Source organism: Scheffersomyces spartinae (genome assembly GCF_019049425.1).
Source record: "Scheffersomyces spartinae strain ARV_011 chromosome Unknown scaffold_4, whole genome shotgun sequence".
Lineage (NCBI taxonomy): Eukaryota > Fungi > Ascomycota > Pichiomycetes > Serinales > Debaryomycetaceae > Lizanozyma > Lizanozyma spartinae.
Genome location: NW_025065051.1, coordinates 324,267 through 349,362, shown reverse-complemented (window position 1 = coordinate 349,362; position 25,096 = coordinate 324,267). Strand labels below are relative to the sequence as shown.

The following is a 25,096-nucleotide window of genomic DNA, read 5'->3' as shown; positions in this document are numbered from 1 at the left end:
ATATCATTAATTCAAGGCGAATGCCAATTTTTCACCTGAAGAGGCATGGCCCACTCCTTTATATGTAAACCCTTTCTCGCTACCACATCCAAAATAGCTTAATGTTGAGGCATCATCACCAGTTGCACCGTTGTTGTATGAAACTTCCTCCTGGCTGCACTCGATTACTATGCTATTATCTAAGCTATTTCGCAGTGACTGGCTATCACTGCTATATCTATCTGAGGGGGTTAGCATAAAAAACTCTATTTTATCACCTTTAGAAATGGTGGCGTGAGGTGTGAGTGCTATAATATCCGCTTTAGCTCCCCAGCCACCTCCTCCCGCTATGACCTCGTATCTTAGTATTGTTTTGTAGTTACCTGCTTTTCTGTGAATCTTAACATAAACTTGAGTATCTTTGGAACCAAGGTCCATGAGCAATTTGCTCTTCTCCAAATAAGATGAGGCACCTTTCCCGTCAACTTGTTTCAACAAGTTTCCAACACAATTAGTAATTGTAAATGTTTGACCTTCATAAAGTGGTGTCCATCTGTCAGTGACTGCTGCCTTTTCCTCTTTGACCAATCCCAAAGGTAATATTACTTCTAATTGGTCTGTCAATTCACCGGAGCCTCTACGAGAGCTATCCAAATAAAATAATGTATGATCGTGACCAGTGGAAAAAAGCGTATTTGCCAATTGCATATCGACGACGGAATTATCATTTATATTGATTCTTAAGGAACCTTTGGTACTCTCCCAGTTATTGAGCTTGTGAACCGACGACAAATCCGAATGGGAATGGGAATGATCCTTGCTTTCGTCTTCAGGACTTTTTATCTCCAACTTTTCATTAAGCCACAACTCTGAAACTCCATTACGGTTGTTCAAGGGAATAGTATCAACACCTGCAACTAAAACTTGTATTCCTTGAGAGTGGATATTCTCTATTATTGGGAAAAGGTGAGGAAGCACCGAAGGCGTTGCGGCAAGAACCAATGATTTGGCCGCAAATGCTGTGGGGAGACTAAGATTTGGAGTGCTGGTATTTAGCGTACTTCGAACTAAACATTGAACGTAATTAGAACGTGCTGTACTGAAATATCGTTGGCAGTTTCTCAACCACATTATGACTTCAGCGTTGAAGATAAATACCAAGATGGTTGGATAGATGATGAAACGGTTAGTGATCTTGAAAAATTAGATTAACTACTTTTAGTATGCGCACTCTAATTGGCTTCAATATTATACAAACTAAGCTATGTACAAATTTGCCCTAGCATCTATTTTTCTACTTCCTCAATGTTGCGTTTCCTTGTCAACAATTCCTCTAATGGCACGGAGACATCTTCTTCCTCTTTTTCAGGCAATATGGAATTTTCTTTGATTTCTTTGTCATCTGCAGCAGGTTCAAATTGTAATTTTGGGTTCTCAGAAACCTCAGAAAAAACCTCAGAAAGATTCAAATCAGCCCCATAATCAAGTACTTTTTTCAAAACACCACCCCATACCTTTTCGTCACGTTCTGTAAAGTCTTTCATGTCAAAAACATTCTTTCCTAAGACCCATTCAGATTGCTTTGTCCGAATTAATTCCACCATATATGCCGATGATTCCAAAGCCCTTCCAAAATCACTAACAAGACTTCTTATATATGTCCCAGAGGAGACGTCTGCAGTCATATGAAACATAGGTAAAACTTCTGGCAAAGTCTCGGAGTCACTAAGTGGTCTGGGCTTACCAACACACTTTGGTAAGCTTTCCCTTTCTGCTTTTTCTAAGTATTCCTTAGAAAAATACAACGGGGAATCATTCAATGTTGGGTTATTAGCCAACGCGTGTTCTTTGGGTTTGCCATCTTCGTCTAATTGACTCTCAAGTGTCTTAAAAATATGGTCTATCAGGAGTGAATCTTGTTCGTGGACTTCAATAGAAGCCACGGTCACTTCTCTAGGCTTGATTGGCTTCGGTAAAGGAAGACCTTCTCTGGCATAGTCATACAAAGGCTTTCCATTCATTTTAAGCGCTGAGAATATTGGGGGTGTTTGAGTTAAAGCACCAACGAACTTTTCTCCTGTTTCTTTAATCATAGCTTTAGTAATATGTGAAATTTGATTTTTCGTTATAATTTCACCTTCAGAATCACCAGTGGTAGTCGAAATTCCTAACAATGCTTTCGTTTCATATGATTTGTTGCACCCCGATAAATAGTATTGTAACTTTTTGGTGCCCTTTCCAACACCAATGACTAAAACTCCCGATGCCAATGGGTCTAAAGTACCACCATGACCAATTTTTACTTTTAATTGATTCACCTTTTTGTCAATTCTGTTAGGAGTCCATTTCTTGTCTCTACTCAAGTCAGATCTCAACTTTTGCTTGGCTTCTTTTAAGTCCTCTTGAAATACTTTGGAGTTACTAAATATGTTCTGTAATTCAAGAATCATCTTGTTAGAGGAAACCCCCGAAGGCTTATTAACAGCAAATATTCCATCCATTGTTCTTCTTGCGGCTTTCCTTATCATTATTTAGAAAACAGTGACTGGGGCATCTCGGAAATCTACTATTAAAGGTTTAATTTCAATTCTCAGATTTAGATCTGACCTGCATACAAAATGAGCTTTACTGCCTAACATATTCTGGCTTAGGAATCTGAATATCAAGCTGCAAATGTTAGTATTCTGTTCACATATCCTGATTTTCACTATGATTATATTAAGGCGTCTCAAAATACATACCGAAAGATACCCTGAACGTCTCGGAGAAATCATTTTGATATTCTTATGTTTCCAAAGGTTACCATTGATCTCGGATTCTACAAACAGTTCAAGCTGAAGCAATTTCCTCTTGGAATAAGGGTAATATATGTGCTCGACTAGTCCACCAGTTAGTGCAAATAAAATACCGTCAAATAGAGATGGCAATGAAAAAGGATTGAATGCTGAATAAAGAAAATCGTTAATCTTGGTTACCACTTCATGAAGCTCATCTGCCGAGATCAACCCAGCAACCAACGGCGTCACAGATGTCATTCCAAAATAATTATCCTCATACTTCCCCGTAAAGACAAATTCAGGGTCACCATTTGAAATAGCAGCCGGTTCATTTCCGGGCCTCATGGTTGAAAATTGAGGAACCAAATCTGGAAGGAACACAGTATCAAACACACGAGGTATTCGAACAATTCTGGTAGACTCAAATGCTTTCGAATATTTTGGTACATAATTATTGGGGAAATGGCAAACGTCTATTGAAGCCCCTTTGTTGATAAGACTTAACTGTAAAGGAACATAATCATTTACAAGGAACTCATGGTAATTGAAAAATTGTAATGCGGACGGCTCAATATTCTCGGCAGCATTTTCAGAAGAGGCTTTTGCTTCATCCATCTTGGCCCCCATTGCCTCACCAAGCAAGCCAAACTAAATGGACCTTTGGTAGAATTGTAATCAACATGACTAGTTCCTTAAAGAGCGAGACCAAACCTACAAGTAGTGCTCAAACCAAAACTTTGGATCTTAAGACCCAAAAATTTTTTGTAACAAATCTACTTCTATTCTTCTTCTTTTCTTCTTTCTCTTCTCAACTTTATTGAGTTCAAGACTTCCGCAGGCGGATGTCTGCTCCTGAGATGCGTTTCTAGACGGTTGTCATGTGCCTAACAGCTAATAGTATGTGTATTCACTTGTTTTTAATATATCCATTACTACTTGGATTCTATGCATTGATCTTTGGTGATGATAATGAGTCACGAAAGACTCTATTTTTTATAACCCAGCTCATTTGATGTTCTGTTTATGATACGATTGTTTAGACAACTGATTTCAAAGACAATGCACAAGTTCAGGGTTTTTGGATATACAACGAACTCTTGTTTTTTGAGAGATTGCTAACATCCATGTTTAGTTTTATAATGTTATATCTTATTTAGTCATTGTACCACAATAAATGCTCTCTAAGCACAAAATCTTACCGTCGTAGCATGCCAATGATTGACATCGTTAGCAATTGTAGAAGTTGTAGTAGTGAATGTTCGATCCTCGTATATCATCAACTAGTTAGCTTGGGATGACAATTTGAAGGTCGTTCGGTTCGTTCTGATTTCCTGTACTCATTTTCAGCCGAAAATTTTTCAATCTTTAACATTTGTCAAACTCTACGAGGTAACCAATTGGCTATAACTGCAACGAAATGATTCCCTTGAGAGCCTCATTGCGCAAGGGGATATCACGAGTTCCCGTTATTTGCACTGGGATCACCCTGTTGGCGACTGCTTCGAGCGTTCGGTTCCAATCAACGGCTACCAATGCCCAAGCTGCTCCAGGTACTCAACCTACCACTACACAGAAGGCTAAAGGGCTCGCAAAAGAACAAGGGCTAAAGACCTTTAATAAAACAGGTCCTAGAAGACATAGAAAGGTCAGAGATATTTCCAACCAAATTCGACAATCTGTCTCCGAGTCAACAACAGACATAACTGAAAGTATTGAAATGTTAGACGAAGGGTTATCTTACTTGAGAGAAATCCAATTGTCAGAGAACATTCCAGAAGACGATATATATTTTGGATTTCAACCCATCATTAATGATTTGCTTACCAAGATCACAAAAGAAGACGTATCCACAGGTGACAAGTCCCTTGAAGATGTGCTCAACCTTTTGATTCAACACAAGGTGGTCCACAGATGTCATTTCTCCAAGATAATTATCAAAACCTTGAATGATGCCCCAAATGATGATATGTTGAATGTTTATAAACAAGTCTTGAATTACTGGGTGCAATATCTTCAAATGACCAAGGAAATAGGCGAACGTACTATTGATTGTAGAGGTATGTGGAATGATTTAAGCAGAATTCATTTAATCAATTTGGTTTACTTCTCTATTGTGCAATCATGTATACTTCAAGATACCAAGATTGATATGGAAATAGTTTACAAAGTCCTTGGTAATAAGAGTGAGATTGAGAACTATCATGTGGTCAACTCTTTAAAGAAGACAGGCTTATTTGAAAAATACGATAAAGATATGCACAAGATGACCTTGATGGCTGACAAGTTGTATATGAACAATTTGGACCCCAACCTGAAGGCTGTTTCGAAGAGAATTTCTCAATGTGTCAGAGAGAAGAACCCTCGGAAGTTAAATGATTTGACTAAAGATTTGTTTGAAGTTTCAAAGTCTAAAAATACACCCATTTCAGAATCTACATTACAAGCTTTGATGGGTGCTTATTATGATATGGAAGCGTATGAGAATGTTATCTCCCTTTTCCAAGATCTGGTGTATAATGGTCTTAAAAGTCCCAAGTTATCAACTTGGAATTACATTCTTAGAACATTGGGTAACCCTAAATACTTAGCCAAGGTTTCCAGTGCACAAGCTACTTCCCTATTTGAAACATTTGAATCTACTATTAAAACTATGAAAGCCCATGGTCTTGCGTTTTCCCCAGCCACTAAATCGGCTATTATTAGTTCGCTCGCTTCCTTTGGTAAATTTGATAAGTTGGAAGAGGCCCTAGAAGAGTACAAAGATATCCCTACAACTAATGATGCCAAGAATGGTATTTTGAGAGGCTACATCGCTAGTGGAAGGGTGGTCGAAGCTGAAGATAAATTGAAAGAGTTTTTAGAAGAAGATGAAATGTTTGTTCCTAGTACCTATTTAATGAACTCCTTCTTGAACCATTATGCCAATTCAGAAGACTACAAAGCTGTTGAGGGTATTGCCAGTTTCATGGCTGCTAACAAGGTTCCAGATGATGTGGCCACCATCTCTATTCTTGTGGAAATCTTCTTTAAGGCTCATAAGGAAAGAGGTCTCATACCTGATATGGAGGAGCTTTTCACCTCGTTAGATAAGTTCCAAACTAAGTTCAACGATTATGTTTACACTCAATTAATCGACGGTTTGGTCAATATGGGCGATATTGAAGGTGCCTCCAGAGTGTACCGTCATGGTCTTAGAAAGTTACAAATGAGATCTATTCCAAGAGCATTGGGTATTTTAATGAGAGGTGAAATTTCTAATGGTAATATTCGTAAGGGAGAGGACTATTTTGAAGAGATCTTAAAAACAGGTTATGGTTCTTCCAAGACATGGAACACTCTTATTAGAGAGTTGTTAAGAAAGAATGAAGACGACCTTGCTCTTGTCTATTTCAACAACATGAAGGAAGCTGGTAAATTGAATAAGGATCATATGCCAAACATTTACACATACTATTTCTTGTTGGACTATTATGTCAAGAGAAATTCAACCGTTAAAATCCAACGTATGATTAATGAGATGTCCAACCTTAAAGTCCTTGGAAATGAGTTGCCAAGGTTGTTGAACAAATTGGCTACTGAAGGTTATACTTTAAGCCCTGAATTAAAAGTATTAGTTGCTCAAATAACTTCCACTTAGCATATCCTGTAAATATTTGTTACTTGTACATAGGTTCTACAGTTGGAATTCTTGTAAAATTCATTTCTAATAATCGTATAAATATACCTATTTACAGGAAGAGAAAGAGAAGGATCCGAAGTATATCAATCTACAGATTTACAAATCGTCAAACTCCCCCATTGCTCTCTTATAAAGGGGATAACTCCAATGTGAGAATCTGTCCCAACAAGCAGTTGGAGAGTCCAATGCAGGTCTTGTAACCAACAGGAAAGCAGGCATCCCTGTTTCTTCATCATCTGGAGCACTATAATAGTCAATAACATAACGAACCTGCTTCCAATCTCCATTTCTCCCCGAGGACCGCAAAACAGTCCAATCATGTCTGTCAAAAGGTAAGTCCGAACTGAAAGTTTGAGGGAATACCTTTGATAAATAGTAATACATTGAAGCTTTAGGAGACAAATCATTGGGTCTTCCTGTGAATCTCAACAATCTGGGCTCCACTTTTGTATCTTTAGTATACTTGTCTTCCCATTCCAAAATTTGTTGCCATGCTCCTTCATTTAAAAAGTTGTGAACTTCAACCATAGAAACTACTGCTTCTTCATCAATACCATTCCCCTTACCTTTTCTCAACATTGCATTCAACATCTGCTGTGGGGAAGGGTATTCCCATGTACCCATGTCGTTACTCTCTCCCTTTGGGATAGTAGAAATAGTCCTTTCGGTAGGCAATGCGATCCTTTGACCAGGTGCCTTTTCTGAGGAGATAGCCATAGGCATGTTATTTAAAGGGTTCAAGTCCTCATCCGCGTTCCCAGCAGAAATGCCTTTTCCATAGTTTACAGGACAAGTAGCAGATTCTGTAACTTGTTTCTTGCCATGATCGACAGGACATGCAGTGGTTGAGCTCAAGCGCACGGGACAGGAGGAGGATGAAGGAGTTTCTTTGGTGTTTCCAAAGAAAGATGCACTATTCTTCAAGGATGCGGCATCAAGAGCTTCTGATTTGTCTGTCCAAAACCAACCCATAGTTAAGTGACTTTAAGAACTGCTAGTGTGATAGTTAACTACGATGACGGTTGAGATGACCTTATTCTGGAATGCGGTTTAGTAATGCAAAGTTGTAGAAAACATATTCCAATTACGTAAGCAAATAGTCATCAACTCACATGATTAAGTAATAAAAGGTAATAGCACTTATTCTGTACAAAAATAAAGACTTCTAGACAGGTGTAAATGAATAACCAGCAACGAGAAAGAAGTGATCGATGTGGTTGATCTTATAACATTTAGGCCCTTCAAGAAGGCATGAGAAGGGATACTAACCAACTGTGGTATATGTTGGGAAGTGAAAGAAGAAAAACCAAGGGAATAAATTAGAAGGAGCACCTTGATTATACTTTACATGGCCAGCATTCGATCAGATTGTTTCATATGTTGAAGGGCAAAGCGAAGATATTCGGGAAAGGAGATGATGCCGTTCTCAGTGGGGCGAATATTGTTATTCTCACTCCTTGTAGAAGGAGCCAACAAAAGTAGAAATTAACCTTTAAACAATAGATTTTTTGCCGACAATGCCCTTCGGTGGGATTTGATCAGTTTTAAACATGCCATTAAGGTGATGTCAATTACAACATAAGGTACAATCTAAGAGAGGCGGCTAATATCGCAATGTTCATGAGTTGAAATCAGATATTTTCTAGCGTATTAGCAGTAGTGCATACGCATCTCTCCACATTTCTATATTGCTGTGTTCATTCTCATACTACAACACATATATCCTGCAACATATATTCGTAAATGCTTTTGATTTTGATACTAATAATGCCCAAAGTTGAATATTAGTACCTTTTTTTCTCAGGTTTGTAAGCTGCTATTATGCCCGAATGAAATAATCTAATGAATGGTACATTCTTCTTGTCATATCTGAACAACTCATATCAGTTTACTGACATATTACCCCTTTCATGTTGACGCAGTCATTTAGACTAAAGTTCATTGCATGGATTACGAACACTGTTCCCGAACATGAATTGAATGTAACTTGAATACTCAAGACCTACATCACTTTGCTGACTTGCTTTACTTCGATTTTCCGGTACTTTAAATACAAGGGAGGGGTTTAAGCGATGGCTACAAGTTATCTGTATATTTGCTTGTCTCCACAGCAGTACTGTTGCCCACTTAACATGTGAGCCATTCTTTCATAATGAAGTTGTCGTCAACAGTCAACTTTAAAGCTGCATTCTCTTCATCAAAGTATTGTGGAAAGCGTAAATCACCTAATGCTTCCCAACTTTAAACTTTACCCCTCGAATCAAATTTTCACTTGCGTAAAAAATTATTTTCAGTTGCACTTATATACAGTTATGCATATGAGAAAGAATCTGACATTTATTAAATGCAGGTTATTAATACGCAAACAAATAATGTCCGATCTAAATCAAGACACAAAACAAAAAATATGTTCAATCACATATGTTTGTGCAATATATTTACGAGCCACACTCTGATCTAGCAGTTCAATACCCCTTTTGTGTCGTATTGAGACCTTTCGTGAGCCACCCACTTTTTCCTTCTTCGGTTTCTACTAATATGATAGATTACTCGAGCCTAACGCTGCCAACGTATGTTCTTCTTATGGAACCATTGGACCATAACATGGTGATCTGTACAACTTCTCACACGAAGGGAGTTTCAAGTAGAGAAACTTGCAAGTGCGAATGGCTACCCAAATGTAGTTCCTTTGCTTTTAGTACCAGACATACAAATATCCAAATCTAATAAATAACCCTACCAACGTAATTAGGCGTTGATATCTCGCAAAGAGTTGTAATGTTCACCCAAACCATACGAGTGTTTATAATATCCTAGTTTTAACTCTGGCTTTTGCCCGTCTTCGTTCATCTTTATAGTTGACAAACCAGCAGAAAATATCGAAATAGGACAGTCATAAATACGAGCGATGGCTAGTATCTCGACGTCAGAACCCCACATAGGGGTTGTCGTTAATCGTTCCACATACTCGTCCAAATCATCTAATGTACTTGTTTTCTCATTGAACATAAATGGAATGAAGTCATTTCTATTATCCAAAATATAGGTTCCTGACATTTTTCTTAACTCATCAACAGTTGTCAGTAGTTGATGTCTCAATTGAAGTTGATCCTGAATAGAGGCAAATAAGCAATGCCCATCAGGTTTGATTTCATGTAATTTTAAGTTATTGATGGCCAAAATTTTGGCCATACTTTCAATTTCAATAGCTCTGTAATCTATCATGCCCTCTGCTTCTTTGATTGCCTCTTCTCTAATCTGTTCTAACTGTTCCTTTCTCTTAGCTAATCTTTCTTTTTGTCTGTTTCTTTTTGGCTTACGTTGATCTGATGATTTTTCTTCAGGCGTTACCTGAGATATTGTTGTAGCTTCCATTTGTTGTAATAACATTTCAGGTGTTAATTCTTCATCTTCTTCAATTGCAGCAGAAGTCGTTTCAGAGCTTTCGTCAGGATTTTCTAGTTCTCTTATTTCCTTCTGTTGACGTTTTAAGAGTGATTTCTCCATCTCTTCACATTTCTGAAGAACACTTTTTCTTGTCTTCTTGGTAGCTTGTTTCTTCAAGCCTGTGGTTGTGGCGATGAGATCTCGGTTCTCCTTCTTATGTTTAGCCAATAATTCGTCCATACTTGCAATACCCAATTTATTTAATATTGAAAAGTAACAAAGTTGAATGAGAATGAGTAAACACTCCTGTGAACTTAGTAATTAGGACTGTTTGCTGCCTTACTTAAAGCCAAAATAGTCAAAAATTTTCACATTATAAGACACAGATTGCAGTGATCATATCGCACGACCACTGAAACCTACTTTCCGGCCCTAATCATAATCTCTTAGAAAGGAGTAGAGCTATGATGACCATGAAAATGACTTCCTAATTTACAACAGTGAGTGAGAATGCAATGTAGTCATGGTAGAACACAGAATCAATTGGTTCTGGTTTTCAGAAATTGGGTTCTCGGGTCGAATACACACATTTGTTTCTTATCGTCCAGAAATTTTGTAGATAGTTAGCCATTGTTACTAATTGTTTCACTCCTATATTTGTGAGAGCAATTTCATGGAATTATGAGTTATGCAATCAAATTTAAAGACTGCTTTGTCCCTTCTCTGTTGCCTAGGATTGCGTACATATTCCCGTGAAATAGAAAATTTCCTCCATGTTTGGCGTTGCAGACAAAAAACGAAATTGTAATCCGACAAAATATTTGGCACCTAAAATTTACAAAATGACTTTGATCAAATTTTCAGACAGTCCGACAATTACGAGCCATCTCGATGGATTACGAGACTGTGAAGATTAAGATGTCTCAGATTTAGGGCAATTGCAAAGGGCTTCTCAATTTGGCTATACCCATACATAGAAGTTTTTAAAAAGTAAATTTACAGCTATTCAAGAAAGCATATGCCAATTGAGTTTCAGAATTAGCCATGATGTTGAACTTAAAGAAGTTGCGGGGCATTGTGTGGCTATGGACGGTACTCAGTGATTGAGGTAACAGTCGCTGTAGGGAGACGATGCAGTCCATAACTTTCAAAGGCAAGTGTTTGTTCGCTGAGGTTTTACAATAAGCTACTAATCCCTCTTTTAGTGGACGTAATGACGAAAGTACACAAAAAAATGCCAACGGGAGAAGTATTAGGTATTTTAATATAAAGGTATAATTTTAATAATTTGTATACAAAAGTTCAGACACAGGTAGGTGAATCAACGGCTATAATGCAGTATTACATACTACTAAATGGATTCAAGCAATCATTTTTTCCCTAGTCAAACGAAAATTTTAGTTCTAAATGACAGATAAATTTGATTCCAAAAAAAGCCCAAGCACATTGATACGAGCTACCTCCCCAAATAAAAAAGCTTTAACAATATCATGCGGGTGCATCATCTGTTGTACTTTAAAAAGTAAACCTACTATGAAATATTCTTACGTTTACTGTTCCTTAAGAACAATCAAACCTGTTTTGTAAAGAATAAGGAGAAATAAAATCTAAAGTAGTTTTGTACAACTCTGTCGTGTTCGTTTTCATTCCTCCTATAGACCAAGGCTTTACTATTGTGAGGGAGAAATCTTGTCTGAAAATCGAAACCTAATCAACAGTCGCTAAGAACGAGATGCATCTTGCATAGTAACTATTGGACGAACTTTTGGGAACATTTTTGTCCAAAAAGAAAATGCGAAGGGGAGAAGAGGCTCTGCGCGAAATGCGCTTACAGATACATAGAGTCTTCATTAGGTGGCACATTGAATGGTACGCTCTCAAGAAGGCTCAAGAATCATACTTCTAGACTCAGTTAGCACAGACCAGGGGTTCGTTTTAACGTGTCAGTATGCCCCATTTTTGTTATTCAAACAATTTCTAAAGGGTATCAGAGTCGAAACAAGACTGAATAATAATGCAAGTATCCATCAGCACCTCGAAAAAATTATGTGCAGTGAGATCTATTTGTTGTATTCAAAAAAATTTGGCTGATTGGAAAGGTAATAGGGGCATTCCCAGGTTCAAATTGCTGGTAAAGGACGCAATTGAGATCAGGAATTACGTAGATAAAACTATACTTGAGCAGATATGACCTCCGGATAGGCCGTACGCCAATTTGGTGTTTGTAATGCAGCAGCATAGTTTTACTTTCACCTCATACTTCTTTGCCCAGACCGAAAACAGTGAAAAAAAAAATGAATTTCAACTGCTTGTGATTCAGTAACTAATCATGAAACCATAATCGCATCTGTTGATAAGAGACTAGTGGTTGTTAAAAGAGTAACATGGTATTAATTGGTTTTGTACTTGCTCCCTGGGAGAATAAAGGTGTGGGCTTTATTGTGGAGTAATATTTCGTCCGACAAAAACTTTGATTCGACCGTAACTAAGCAGGTGAGGTAATACTCTACTCTACACCCATAGTGCAAAGTTATTGCGACCGCATAAGACGTTATACACAAAAGACTTACAATGTAGACATAACAGGAGCCAATAATAAACTTAATCACTATTATTAGATTCAATTGAACAATTAACACTTGGTTCAAAAATGCAGGTAATATCTCTCAGGATTACAACTTGTGCTGAATATTGAACTGAACAACAATATAGGTTCAGTTCCCCTCGTTTGGAGCAAACAACCACTGAAAAATAACGTTAAGTGGTTGTAATAAAAAGTTGTCGAGAGCAAGTTGAGGTTGAGTGGGGGACGGCACTGATTACCTCGGCTGGATCAATTTTGCGATATAAAAGTTTGTATAAGTTTTAATCTACACACAGAAATCCCAATGGCCGGGTGGTCTCCTATTTCAGATGTGCCATTTCATGTTAGCACAAAAGTTCTTCCGAATCCGTTCTTGGGTGCGTCTATCGATTCTATGTTAAGTTTCGGTTTTTATTTTATGAGGTCAGTACATCAGAAAACAATAGAGAGTGAAAGGGTATCCAATACCTATTACAACAAAAAGCGTTTTATTACCCAATCCGGCTCATTGGAGTTACAGTGTTAAATTTGATAGTCGTAAGAGTTTCGTGCTAAAAGTACGTGTACCAATTATGAAGAAGATTAAGAACTCAAAAGCAAGTGGTAACGATACCACAACTCATCAACATGGATATTTCGTAGAATAATAATGAATACATACTTAAGTTAAAGGAAGAAAGCCGCCAAAGTCGAAGTAGTACAAGTGTCCCAAGTACGGTAACTAGATGTTGCAAATGCATAATTTTCGTAGTATGGAATATTAGTGCTGGAATAGCGAAAATAATTTGTCGGTAATTATTCAACTGCGCAAACATAGGAGTTGTAGCATACTACTACAAATGGCCTCATTCTAGATATACTTTCAAGCCCCTCTGAGATTGTTCTCTACAATTCATTCAGAGTCAACACAAGGGTTTGAGATTGTAACCGCTCCAACTATATTATAGAATTCGTCAACGCCTTGAATTCAAAACCCATGGAATAAACCCTAGGCCCATCTATACATATTTTGTTAATGCAGCGCTTGATGTGGTGGGATCGCTAATGTTACTATTCGAGTATTTCCTCCAACATGTACGTTTTCGTCTAGGAGCGCATGGCGTGTATGGCGCGCGTTCTACAATTTAAAGAAAATGTCCTCAACAGTTTTCAGACATTGATTAGCTCGTAGAAATATGCAGGTGGCGCCATCCAGAGAAATGTGTCTGTCTGTTACTCTCTATAATAGCACCACAAGTAATTAAGGCTCACATACATTTCAATTTTATTGCTGCGTTTTGTTTCAGTTGAACGACAAATTACTCTTGTCTTTATCTTTTTCGGAAACTTGTAACGCTAGCGACGAAAACCAGAACAAATGCAGTAATGGTAAGGTTCATAGAATTCACAAAAAGCCTTTCGGTGAAAATAGGCCCACACCAAACTTTGGACGCCTACGTTAGTTGGGCTACATCAACGCTTACAAAAGAAAATCTATTTGCTTGCAAAAAGTAAGCTTCACCTACACCTACACAATCGATGGTGTTGTAGTAATGATTGATCATGATTTTGATTCATGCCTACATTGGAAGCTAAACAACAGGAACCTACAATGTGATTTAATTAAAAAAACTACTACTAAAGATAATCCGAAAGGCGTATGAAATCAATCTGTGGTGGTAATCTTCCCGCATTTTTAAGTTGCGATGTGCTGAACAAGACAACTATGAACATTATTAAAAAGAGCCAGACCGTATGTATTTGTGTTTCCTACCTGAGGCTTATCAGTTGGGAGTACATTTTTCACTCCTGCCAGTAACTCTTTTTGTCAAAAGATGAACACAAAACAGTAACCCCTTCATCGAAAATCTCCCTGACGAAAGATATCCCCACGGTGGGTCAACACCAATATTTCTTGGGAAACAAGCGTTAAAGCTGCCCAGCAACCGAATGATTGACGGTGACATTGGCAGCATCTGCACTGTGCCACCAACCAGGAAGTTGTAACTGATATTTGACACAACGTTGGGATATAGGGCGGTTCATTACACTGTTAGGCCTAACCGTACCTTACCGGAGTCAACTTTCGCTTGGTCACTTAGTCAAAGCTTTGGGTTGTTTACCACAGAAAAAGCATGTTAAAAGATAAACTAAGAGATTGAATGATAAACACAAAACCTACACAAACCCCACCTTTTGTTTAGTTTATGACTTGGGTTCCTACATAATATAGTGAGCTCATCGGATGGCATTGTGAGGTCATTGCAATTTCTTTACCACATTTGGCACCTCGTACTGGTTGGTTAGTAGTTAATAGGTAATATACGGATCTTACTAGACAATCAGACTTGTAGTTTCTGTTAAAAATATTCTGTAATACTTGGTATATTCATATTTTCGTTTCCAGAGAATAACCATGGCTATATTAACTTCTTTAAGAGGTGGTAATGAAGGATGGTACACATTGATCACCTCCTTTTGCAGTGCTCCATGAAAATAACAGCAATCTGGATTCTCACAAAACTAACCTGCACGCATACCACCTCTGGTAAATATGAGAAGAATACCAAAAGCTACGCCTATTCACTGGCGGCCATATTTTCGACAACCACATGTCTGGTGTTGATAGCTACTTTTCCGAAGTACTTTTTGTTTTGTCTGTCTGGCAAGAAAATCCCGGGTGCATTATTCCTGATAATACGGATTTGTCGGTGCAGATTTAAACCTGTGTGCTATTCACTTCACCAGACAGTTACAAATGCGGGCCTTCTGACAAAAATAACAGGGGCTTTGCCAGAACAATTGCTGCAACAACCATACAACCATACAACTAAAAAAAAAAAAAAAATGAAATATAGCCAGATCTTCGAATTTGGATATATAATCAGAAGGATCCCACTACTTAGAAGTGCAAGCTTAAGAAAAGATTTAGATCTTTCTCTTTATCCGTACTCCGATCGCTCTTTAGGTGGGTTTACTATTTAGGAGTTGGGGTTATAAGCTAAGCTTTATTTCAAAAGGATCCATTTATCTATTCTGCAATTTGGCGGCTGTGTTGTTATAAACATTTCGTCCCTCATATTTGCTTTCTACTATTGTCCAGTTTTCTCATCACAATTCTGGTCCAAATACTGCAATTCTTTTCAGTGTTTAAACATCACAAAGTGTTGGTAATCATATTATCGAACTAGACTCGTCATTTGATTTATTAACCTTTATCTCATTATTATACGCAGTTGTCGTTTTGCATTCTCAAAGAGAACTTCATTTCTATTTTCTTCGTTTGAACTGGGCTATTTTTCTTTTATTTAGGGTATTTTTTTGTATTACGGGTTATTTTATTTTCGTCTTTTCATTAGAATAAACCGTTCTTCCTTTCTTTCTTCCAAATCCTTTACACCTCTGGTTAACTATCTTCTATGGGTCACAACTAAACCTATATCAACTATACATATTACTACTACAAATTCATAAACATTCATTTTCCGTTCACATTTGTTATACATCTAACATACGGAAAAAAATTGTTTATACATAATTTAGCTGGTATCCGAAAATATAAGTATCAATTTCTTCTACTACTCCTTGATACTTAAAGAACTCCTCCAAAATTTGAATCATTTTTCAACAGCAATTGGTTTCTCCTGAGGTTAAATCAATCACCACCAAATTATACTATCATTTGTGAATCGTAAATAAGATACCCTTATACTTCCAAAATGCTTTCTCCAGATAGATTCCATCAGATTAGAATATACATGGCCCAACTAAAGGCTGTTAACATCAACTTACAACAAATGGAGTTCAAAGCTCATAGTGGTTCTGTTTCAGAGTATCAATTAGATGTTCTTTCTCATTTGTTAGATCAAGAAACAAAATCTTTGCCTAACCTTCGATTGATCCAACAGCAACCACAGATAAATTTGAATATGCGTCCATTATTGTTAGACTTTCTTTTGGAAGTTATAAACAAGTCCAAGATGTCTAAAGCCACTTTTCCTCTTGCTGTCAACTTAATCGATAGATATTGCTCCACAAGAATTGTTAAGAAGCATCATTTTCAACTATTAGGTTTGACATGTTTATGGGTCGCTTGCAAAAACTTGGATTCTAAGTTCAAGGTACCAAATTTAGAAGATTTACGCAGAATGTGCTGCAAATCATATGATAAAAAGTTATTCTTAGAAATGGAGAATCATTTATTGATTTCCTTAAATTGGTCTATCAATGCCCCTACATATGACACATATATTGACTTGTTCTTAAACTTGCTCTTAGCCGGTTCTAAGAATGCTAGTTTGAACATGTCGTCTGAAACTTCATCAAAGTTTGAAGCTTTCAACAGGCTATTAGTGAGTGATGTCAAGATTTTATCCTTATTTGTTTGCGAGTTGATGCAATTCTATCCTAACATATATTTCAGCTTCACAACAATTCAAATTGCAATCTGTGCGGTAATTACCAGTATGTTAATTTTGGAAATTCCTATCAACATCAACAGCTACTTGAAGTTCTTCAATGATGTTGTTCGCATTTCAAAGCAAGAAGATGACTGTGATCGTCCTCTTTACGTGGTAAACAACATTGAATCAGTTACCGTTTATACTGAAAATGGAATGTGTGAAATGCCATCACCTTTAGCCTCTCCCAAGAATGTGACCCTGCCAACATCTGCCATCAGATCTCTTATGGAAACACGTGGCTTTACTGTCTCTAGTCCTACTGACTCACCAGCTTCCAATTACTCCATTGATCACAAAGAAGTCTTATCTTTCTCATCTTTTAACCAATTATACTCAAATTTGGTCAAAATTTTGAAAAGTCCACCAAACTCAATCAGAACTAAGTATTTTAGCGAGGAAGGGAAGTATGTTAGATTAATGAGAGCTGTGATTGATTTTGCTAACATGAACAGAAGGTTGTACGCATCTATAAAAAGTGGCACTAATGTCTCCTTCATGAACCCAGCTAATTCACAGCTTGGGGTAGGTAGTAAGGCTGTTAATGGCTCGAAGCCAAGAGTTCGGAGAATATCCACAATGGAACCCGTTACACCAAATACACCCAAGTGTAACGGTAATCATTATTGTTCACCTCCTACTCCTGTGTCATCTAACATTAGTCCAAAGGACAAGGAACCAGGTCCATTTTTGTCTATTCAACATCAGCAACAACCTACTGCACGTCAAGCTAGTGCAACTGAGGTCAGAGCTAGAAAGAGAACTTTTGAAGATGCGGTTGCAATTGCAAACTCTTCTTCAACTGGAGTTTTTAGCAAGTCTGTCACTATTAATCCAGCAATTACAACAGCGGAGGTAATTTCTGCCATTGGAACAGGAAATAGAATCATATCTGGTAAGGCTGAGTCACTTTTTGAATTTCAACACAATGAAAGCTCCAACTCATTATTCACTGCTTCTATACCTGAAGGGGAAGAAATGGATTGCGACAAAATGGCGGCCAGAGTGATCTCTGGAACCAGCCAACAACAACGCTGCCAATACAGCGTTGGTGGTGACATGAAGAGATGTAAATCTCAACCCCAACTTTCCAACTTTCTTTAAGTTTGGTAACAAGAATCAAGAGTATAAGCAATTTCAACTGCTGCAATGCTCCACTGTGCATATATATATCACTGTGTATATTACTATAACGAAACGAATTTAGACGAAAAGGTATTCGATTGTAAAAGTGCTTAGTCCTTTGAAGCCGTTATTAGTAAATATTTCATTTTACTTAGTGACATAATGTTAGCGAAATCTTAGTGAAAAATCTCGTGACACTCTCCAAATGAGATTGCAAAGGGCTTTCACACTGACAAAGCATTTGTTTCGACTTGCATTTGATTAATACGTCTACGTGGCTATTGGACATTTGCCGCTCAAATAGGTTACGTCTACTGCTATGAGCATAACAAAGAAGCAGAAGCTTATAAATAATTATAAAGGCTACTCAATTAAAGAAGGAGATGAGATAACAGTGTTGCAAGACATCCCCAGTGCTAAAGTGTTCTGGAATGAATATATCAAGATACGGAAACCAATCAAGTTCACAAAGCAGGACACCCTCGAGTTATCCAACTTTACAGCAAAGAACATTAAAGATTTCTTGCAATATGATCTGGACCTTCAGGTTGAACGTAAACACAATTATGGGTTTGGTGGTGGACATACTCGAGAAAAGCTCCTGATGGAACGCATCTTAAAGGAGTTTGAAAAAGGAGATCGGTCATATTATTTGACTACACAATATGACTTTGATGATCCCGATTTCGATAGTGAAAATGAAGGTGAATCTAAGGAAGAGGAGGGCTCGAATGATGAAGATGGCGGGTTTGGAACTGTCTTTTCAGATACTTCCTCAATGGCCTCTTTGGACATGAATGATCTTCATGATGATTTTGATGACGAGGAAGCGAAAGAGGAAGCAGTAGATAATGAACATGCTGATTCTGATAATAGTGGGTTTAGCTCAGAAACAGACAGTGAAATGACCGAAGAGGAGTTGAGATATCGTTTGAAAGAACTATTGCAGCCCCCATTAACTAACTTATATGGCAAGATTCCAATTCTACCGGAAGTTTTCAAAACATTAGTACCCCAACAAGTAAATTTGTGGATGGGAGCCACCGATCCTATCGTTGACCTGAAGGAAGAGCTTCCAGCACTCGATGAAACTAAAAAGAATTTAGGCCTTGGTCGGTATATACCTTCTGGGGGAACTTCATCTGGATTACACCATGATCATGCGGATAATTTATACATATTGGCACAAGGTAGGAAGAGATTTACTTTGATTTCTCCATTGGATGCTGAAAAATTGCACACTGTAGGTACTATTTTCCAAATCTTTGAAAATGGAATCATTGACTACGACGAAGATGAACATGCTCCAGATTGGTCACATGTTAGAGATGACGGAGCATTGGTTACAGATGTAATTCAATGGAAATTGGAGACTGATGATACATTATCCAGCGAGACTAGAAAGACATTGGAACAAAGTTTGGAAGCATCTAAAGTTGCCAGAAAGTCCAAGACAGTAGTCAAAGGTTTGAAATTAGATCCACCTAGTTTCTCGACTATTCCACCATGTCTTTTACATTTGGACGAGATCCTGAATGAAGAATATAAACAACGTTTAACACGCTTTGCTGAAAAGTACTTCCCAGAAGTCCTAAAGATAAATAAGATGGTAGTGGAATTGAAACCCGGTGAGGCGTTGTACTTGCCCTGTGGTTGGTTCCACGAAGTCAGCTCATTTGGTACAAGTGGAGCCAATGCGCCACTCGAAAACGTCCACATAGCTATCAATTATTGGATGGTACCACCTAATAACTTGGAAGATATGAACAATTGTTACAAAGATGGCTATTATGTAGAAGACTGGGGCCGTACAAAAGCGGGCTTTGAGAGTTTGATATAGAAATATTTAACTTATTTGGGATATTGGTTAGACTTCAAGTTTCATAAGCCTATTCTTTTGTTTGCGGAAGTCGTAGGATTTGAAGTATTATAATCACAGAAGCACAACAATAACGTTTTCGGGTAAGTGAAATAAAAATGTTCATTATATTACATTTTTAGATGGTGCCTCATTACAAAGAAAAATAATATGCAGTTACTTTCAATTCGTAATAAGGCGATTCCTGTGATCCTGGTCTTGATACTATTTGTGGAACCTATAGGCATAAACTTACACGTCACCACAACACCACTTTTTCGGCTACGTCCAGTTTCACTCAACTTAACAACGGTAGTAAACGAGCATATAAAACTTATAGTCCTTAAATTCTGTGGCATCCATCAGCCTTCCCCTAGTCAGAAATCTTATTGGGAACGCACTGTGCTTGCTTACCTCGAACCCTGCTAATGTCTGATTCAATTAAGCAATATTTCTTCTTAGTCTGCGCAATCGTAGTATTATTTTGTCTCTCGAGAACGTTGTCTGATATCAGACACTTCGCAATCCGACTCACATTTTCATTCTGTCCGACTAAGAGGTTTATCCAAGCGACGATGCAAGGAGCAAGGAGTATGGCCGTTATTCTACATGCTATTTCCAATAGAAAACACGCTACTAGTTCCGCTCAAATGCAGCATTTGCGGTGATTGTGGTGGTACATTAATTCTACTACCTATTTGTACCCCTTGAGACCAAGCGATAAATTCAGAACAAATGTACCTTCTAGTGATAGAAGATCACTAACCGAGTGGTTGAAATGTAATTAATTGATTTCTTTTCAATTATTTCAAATCCTTAAAGGTTTTAGAGTTAGATCAAAAACTCTTTCCTTGTGTAAACGATTTTCATTATCTAGTGCCAGAATAATTACTCAATGTGTTGTAACGATCAAAAGTCGTACTGGTTTCACTTAATCTCGAAAATTCCCAAATTTATAACAGGCAGTAACTTGTCCATTTCAGGATTTTGTGGTTAATTTTCAGAGGCAGCTGTATGCCTTATGTGAGAGGGCTATACCTGTTCTGTACATCTCATTAACTGACCTTTGAGGTATTGAAAGATTGAGAAACATAAAGGCTCTCAACTTATAACTAAATAGTTTGCAATAATTGCTCAGTTTAACTGTGGCCAACACAAGGCACAATAAAATTAAGTATATCTCGTAGAAAGGTTACACATTTGACGTCAGAATTTTAAGTTACTAGAGAACAGACGATCTGCCTGTCGAGTAAGACACAATTAAGCGACAAAATGACTTTAATGCAAAAATAAATGACACCTATTCAACGATTTCAAACCAATTAAAATCCCTTAAAGTTGTAGTTTCAAGTTCCCCTTAAAGAAGCATAGGTACTGTTATGTTGCAACTTGCAGCACAAAAAATATGCAGTAAAAGCTGTGACAAACCTGATCTAGATCTTTACTCTTTTGAAACTTCAATTAATGTCTACATAGTTCTTTAATACCTAGCCAATCGGAATTAAACTCAGTTTTCTTACGTCTAAATTGAGGTTGCTATACTTTGCGATGAGTTCACCTCAAGTTACTGAAATTTACCATGAAATCTTGAACGCCTCCTGTACGCTACACTCCAGTTCTAACGTTTGGAATTCAAAATTATGTAATGGTGATCGTATACTACCTATTCGTATGATTTGAATAGTTCATGAACTTTCACTGGTAAAGAAAAGAAATTAATACGAAGTATCCTACTCCTCATTTTACACATTTGTTGACGTTTACAGTATAAGCGAAAACATTGCACGTGACATCATCACTTTAATTTTGACGAAGTTCCCCCTACCTGCCGAATGGGTATTAAATTGTTTATGACAGCATCAAATCGTAATATCACACTTGTTTTAGGAAAAGTCGAATCTGAAGTCCTTCATGTAGGCTGTGCTGAATTGTTCGATTGTTCTCCACATTCAAAATTGTCTGGGATTTACAAAATGCTTATTTTTGTGTCAACGGTGTTTTGAAAAATGTCATGTCTGATACTATTTTTAAAAATGCAGACAAAAACAACTATGTTAGATGTATTATTGATGTATGTTTCGTAGAACTAAGAATGTAATCGAATCGTCAGATTGTTAACTTGGCCAGACCAAGCAACGTGATTCCCTTTTGAAGACAGTGTTAGATCATGTGATAGAGTTCCAGACTGACAAAAGGATAGCTTCATTGAGTAAATTTACACAATAGCAACCAATCTTCTTATAGTGATTACGTAAATTGAAATAGTCATTGGAGCATCTGGCTTAAAGGAAACAACAAAGTTCTACTCAAAGTCATATAAACATAAATGTAGGAAAGTAGACGGATCACCACGTGAATCATGTTGATTATTATTGTATTTTATTCGTATCAATGCAATGGACTCGGAGCTATGTATAATGCGGACACCACCAAAGACCGCACAACTTTTAGTACGATTTATTTATTGTGCACAACACCAGCATCAATGAATGAAATGGTCATAAAAATGAATGCACTAGATACAACAATAAGGTAACTCACAGACCGCTTATCACATGTATTCTCGATGATCAAACCTCCTAATTAGGTAGGCCGTATTAAAGATAAAGATAAGAGAGGAAAAACAATAAAACCACTTGCAATCCATTTGAACATTAAAAGACGACCTCTGTCAGATGGAGCCTTGACCTTTTGTGAATATCAATTATAACTTGGAATGGAAAATTACCATATGTCGTTAATTCTAAACAAGTCAAAAACCGCTTCATCGCCTTATTCAAAAGTATTTACTACAAAAGACTATCAGCACTTTTAAGAGCTGCTATGTGTAACCTGTAGCCAGCATAGACCCCAAAGTAGTAGTACTTACGTTGTTGCTACCGGTACAGCAACTAGCAATTGAGATTCATTGCTGCTCTTGAAAATATTGAATCTTACGCTATATCAATTCCGTGTTCAGTTACAATGTCTTATACGGAGTATCGATAACATTGTCCTAAAGATCTTGTTTTCTTGAGGGTAAAACCCTAAGTTGATCACGTAATTAAAATACATCACGTGACAACTCACGGTGGATGGCTATGTTGAATTTATCAACTAAATCTTTTGCAGCCGCCCCTATCAAGAACATATTGATGTTTGCACGAAACTTTCAGCCTGAAGGCGGTCCGGTACCGGCTAAGTTAAGATAGTAGCAACAATAGGCATTTTTTCCTTTATGGTAACGATAGTGATAACGATAACTACCCAGGTTACAAAGGTTTGTGAATGCCTGCTGATAGTATAAGAGATAATGCTTAGGTTTAGGGATAAGGCAAACGGTTTATCTAATTCACAAGACTCCCTTTACTTTGTAGACATAGTGAACTAAATTTGAAGGGTCTTGATTTAAGGGGAAATGAAATAGAGTCTACCAAAGTAATGCCACTTCACGCAGTAGGGTTAGAAAAATAGAGGGAAACTCCACTATGTGCTGATAACCCCTAAAAGCCTCTTTGGTGCTATTTTTGATATTTTTCTTTTTTTGATTGGGTTATTTGAGTAGGCTTTGTGTTACACGATCATCTTCCAGCCAATTATAGTGGCCCTTACATTTATTGAGTATATCAATCACCCTCATTGCCTTTTGCTATTGTAATAATTGGTGATTGATAAGATTATGCTATGAATTGGACTAGGATTGTAGTTTACACAATTTTGGGGTACACAATTATCCTTGAACATTTCCATACGGCATATGTCACAGCAAGTGGAGAAAATTGATAATTCTATCTCACTACTCCAATGTGCACCCCCAGATGCGAGGAACAAAAAGGTGTGAACTTCTTTTTATCAATTGAACAGATACGATCGCTGCTACCATTAGTTTGGGTCATTTACAAGAACCAACTATCATAAATGCCAATTCACTTTCGTTACCTGAGTTACGTCAATTGGAAGAGTAGAAAATATATAGTGGCTCGTCAAAAAGAATAACGCTCACCAGTTAAATATGCACTTAAAAGTAACCCCGCTTAAATATAGAGAAAATCATCCCCCACCTGCGGTGATAAAAGTGACTTCATGAGGAAGGTTGAAAATAGTTTACCTTAAGGTATTTTTGATGGTAGTTGTTCTAAATACCGATTTACCTTCTATACGCCATGCTGTACTTAGGACAAAATGACGTGACTGTTAACTTGACGAGTTTAATACGAATTGTTTAACTGGATGGAAATATGGCAAAAAATAAAAATCACCAAGAGTCAGCCAAGTAAAATAAAATAAATCGCTAACCTGACCTGACTTCAAATAACGTAACCAGCATACATAATATTACATAGTGCTACCGCTATAGAAGATGAAATTTCTTTTACCAACTAATAAAAGAAAATACGTTTATATATACAACCCCTCATCAAGCCACAAAAGTAAGCTGATGTATGCAGTGCAATATTGGTAGCGCTTCCTGCAATAATGGAAGAGAAATGCATTTTCCCCTAATGAAAATTTTTAACATGTGGTAGCCCTAATTACAAAAGGGTACAATAATAAATACTAATGTACTTTAAAAGTTACACAGGAAAAGTGGACTGGATATACTTTTCAATATACATGATAAAAGATAATCAAGCTCCTTCTTCTTCTTTCTCTTCTTCTTTCTCTTCTCTCACTCTTTACCCTCCCTTTTATTCTTCCGCCTATTGTTTGCAGTGTGCCCCCCCGTATCCTAGACGCATTTCATAGTGCTTTTGGTAGTTGATCAGCAGCAGAGCAAGTAAAGAACTTTTTTTTTTTGGCTGCCACTCCAGTTCTAGTAGAACACAAGCGCACTAGCTGAACATCCTTTTATAACACACATTTTTGATATATCGTATGTCTAAACCTGAATGAGATCTTAGCTTACTATTGACTTATTAATATCCATCTTAAGAATTTTGTTGATGATTAACCAATTACTCCTTTAGCTTTCTTCAAAAAGTGGCATCCCTACTGCTCAAAGAAAAAAAAGAAAAATACTGTCAAAGTAGTCTGGTTAACTTTTATCTAAAGTTACTATCAATAGAGATTGCCCAGTTCCTCGTTTATCCTGTCAGATTTGCTACGAATACATTAGTTTGTTATTGGTAGTAGTTTGACCGTTACTCCTCATATTTTCCCTTACAATCCATTAGAACTTTTTCATTTGGGATTTATGTTCTGTTAGAGGACACTTAGTGTATTGTTTATCAAAAATCCTCCGTCTCCTTTTCCTCCTTCTCGTATTATACTATCAGTACTTCCTTAATC

General features: G+C 37.2%; 8 protein-coding genes across 8 annotated transcripts; 3 read left to right on the top strand and 5 right to left on the bottom strand.

Annotated features, from left to right (window-relative positions):
- Positions 1-6: 6 nt before the first annotated feature.
- Positions 7-1,054, bottom strand: KQ657_003768 (uncharacterized protein; the record flags this gene model as incomplete). The annotated part of the gene is given in 2 exon segments (XM_043194465.1): positions 7-1,024; positions 1,041-1,054. 2 exon segments carry the CDS (start codon positions 1,052-1,054, stop codon positions 7-9), a joined length of 1,032 nt encoding a protein of 343 aa, XP_043050789.1.
- A 211-nt stretch (positions 1,055-1,265) lies between these two features.
- On the bottom strand, positions 1,266-2,507 carry PUS4 (pseudouridine synthase; the record flags this gene model as incomplete). Its single annotated transcript, XM_043194464.1, has 1 exon — positions 1,266-2,507. The coding sequence occupies one exon, from the start codon at positions 2,505-2,507 to the stop codon at positions 1,266-1,268; it is 1,242 nt and encodes a 413-aa protein (XP_043050788.1).
- Positions 2,508-2,604: 97 nt separating this feature from the next.
- ERF4 (uncharacterized protein) lies at positions 2,605-3,371 on the bottom strand (the record flags this gene model as incomplete). The annotated part of the gene is made up of 2 exons (XM_043194463.1): positions 2,605-2,634; positions 2,721-3,371. 2 exons carry the CDS (start codon positions 3,369-3,371, stop codon positions 2,605-2,607), a joined length of 681 nt encoding a protein of 226 aa, XP_043050787.1.
- A 65-nt stretch (positions 3,372-3,436) lies between these two features.
- Positions 3,437-6,393, top strand: KQ657_003765 (uncharacterized protein; the record flags this gene model as incomplete). Its single annotated transcript, XM_043194462.1, has 3 exons — positions 3,437-3,473; positions 4,045-4,072; positions 4,188-6,393. 3 exons carry the CDS (start codon positions 3,437-3,439, stop codon positions 6,391-6,393), a joined length of 2,271 nt encoding a protein of 756 aa, XP_043050786.1.
- Positions 6,394-6,531: 138 nt separating this feature from the next.
- CYC3 (holocytochrome c synthase) lies at positions 6,532-7,407 on the bottom strand (the record flags this gene model as incomplete). The annotated part of the gene is given in 2 exon segments (XM_043194461.1): positions 6,532-7,388; positions 7,404-7,407. The coding sequence occupies 2 exon segments, from the start codon at positions 7,405-7,407 to the stop codon at positions 6,532-6,534; spliced, it is 861 nt and encodes a 286-aa protein (XP_043050785.1).
- Positions 7,408-9,183: 1,776 nt separating this feature from the next.
- Positions 9,184-10,062, bottom strand: KQ657_003763 (uncharacterized protein; the record flags this gene model as incomplete). Its single annotated transcript, XM_043194460.1, has 1 exon — positions 9,184-10,062. The coding sequence occupies one exon, from the start codon at positions 10,060-10,062 to the stop codon at positions 9,184-9,186; it is 879 nt and encodes a 292-aa protein (XP_043050784.1).
- A 6,042-nt stretch (positions 10,063-16,104) lies between these two features.
- On the top strand, positions 16,105-17,949 carry CLN3 (cyclin; the record flags this gene model as incomplete). Its single annotated transcript, XM_043194459.1, has 1 exon — positions 16,105-17,949. The coding sequence occupies one exon, from the start codon at positions 16,105-16,107 to the stop codon at positions 17,947-17,949; it is 1,845 nt and encodes a 614-aa protein (XP_043050783.1).
- A 340-nt stretch (positions 17,950-18,289) lies between these two features.
- Positions 18,290-19,810, top strand: KQ657_003761 (uncharacterized protein; the record flags this gene model as incomplete). The annotated part of the gene is made up of 1 exon (XM_043194458.1): positions 18,290-19,810. One exon carries the CDS (start codon positions 18,290-18,292, stop codon positions 19,808-19,810), a length of 1,521 nt encoding a protein of 506 aa, XP_043050782.1.
- Positions 19,811-25,096: the final 5,286 nt, after the last annotated feature.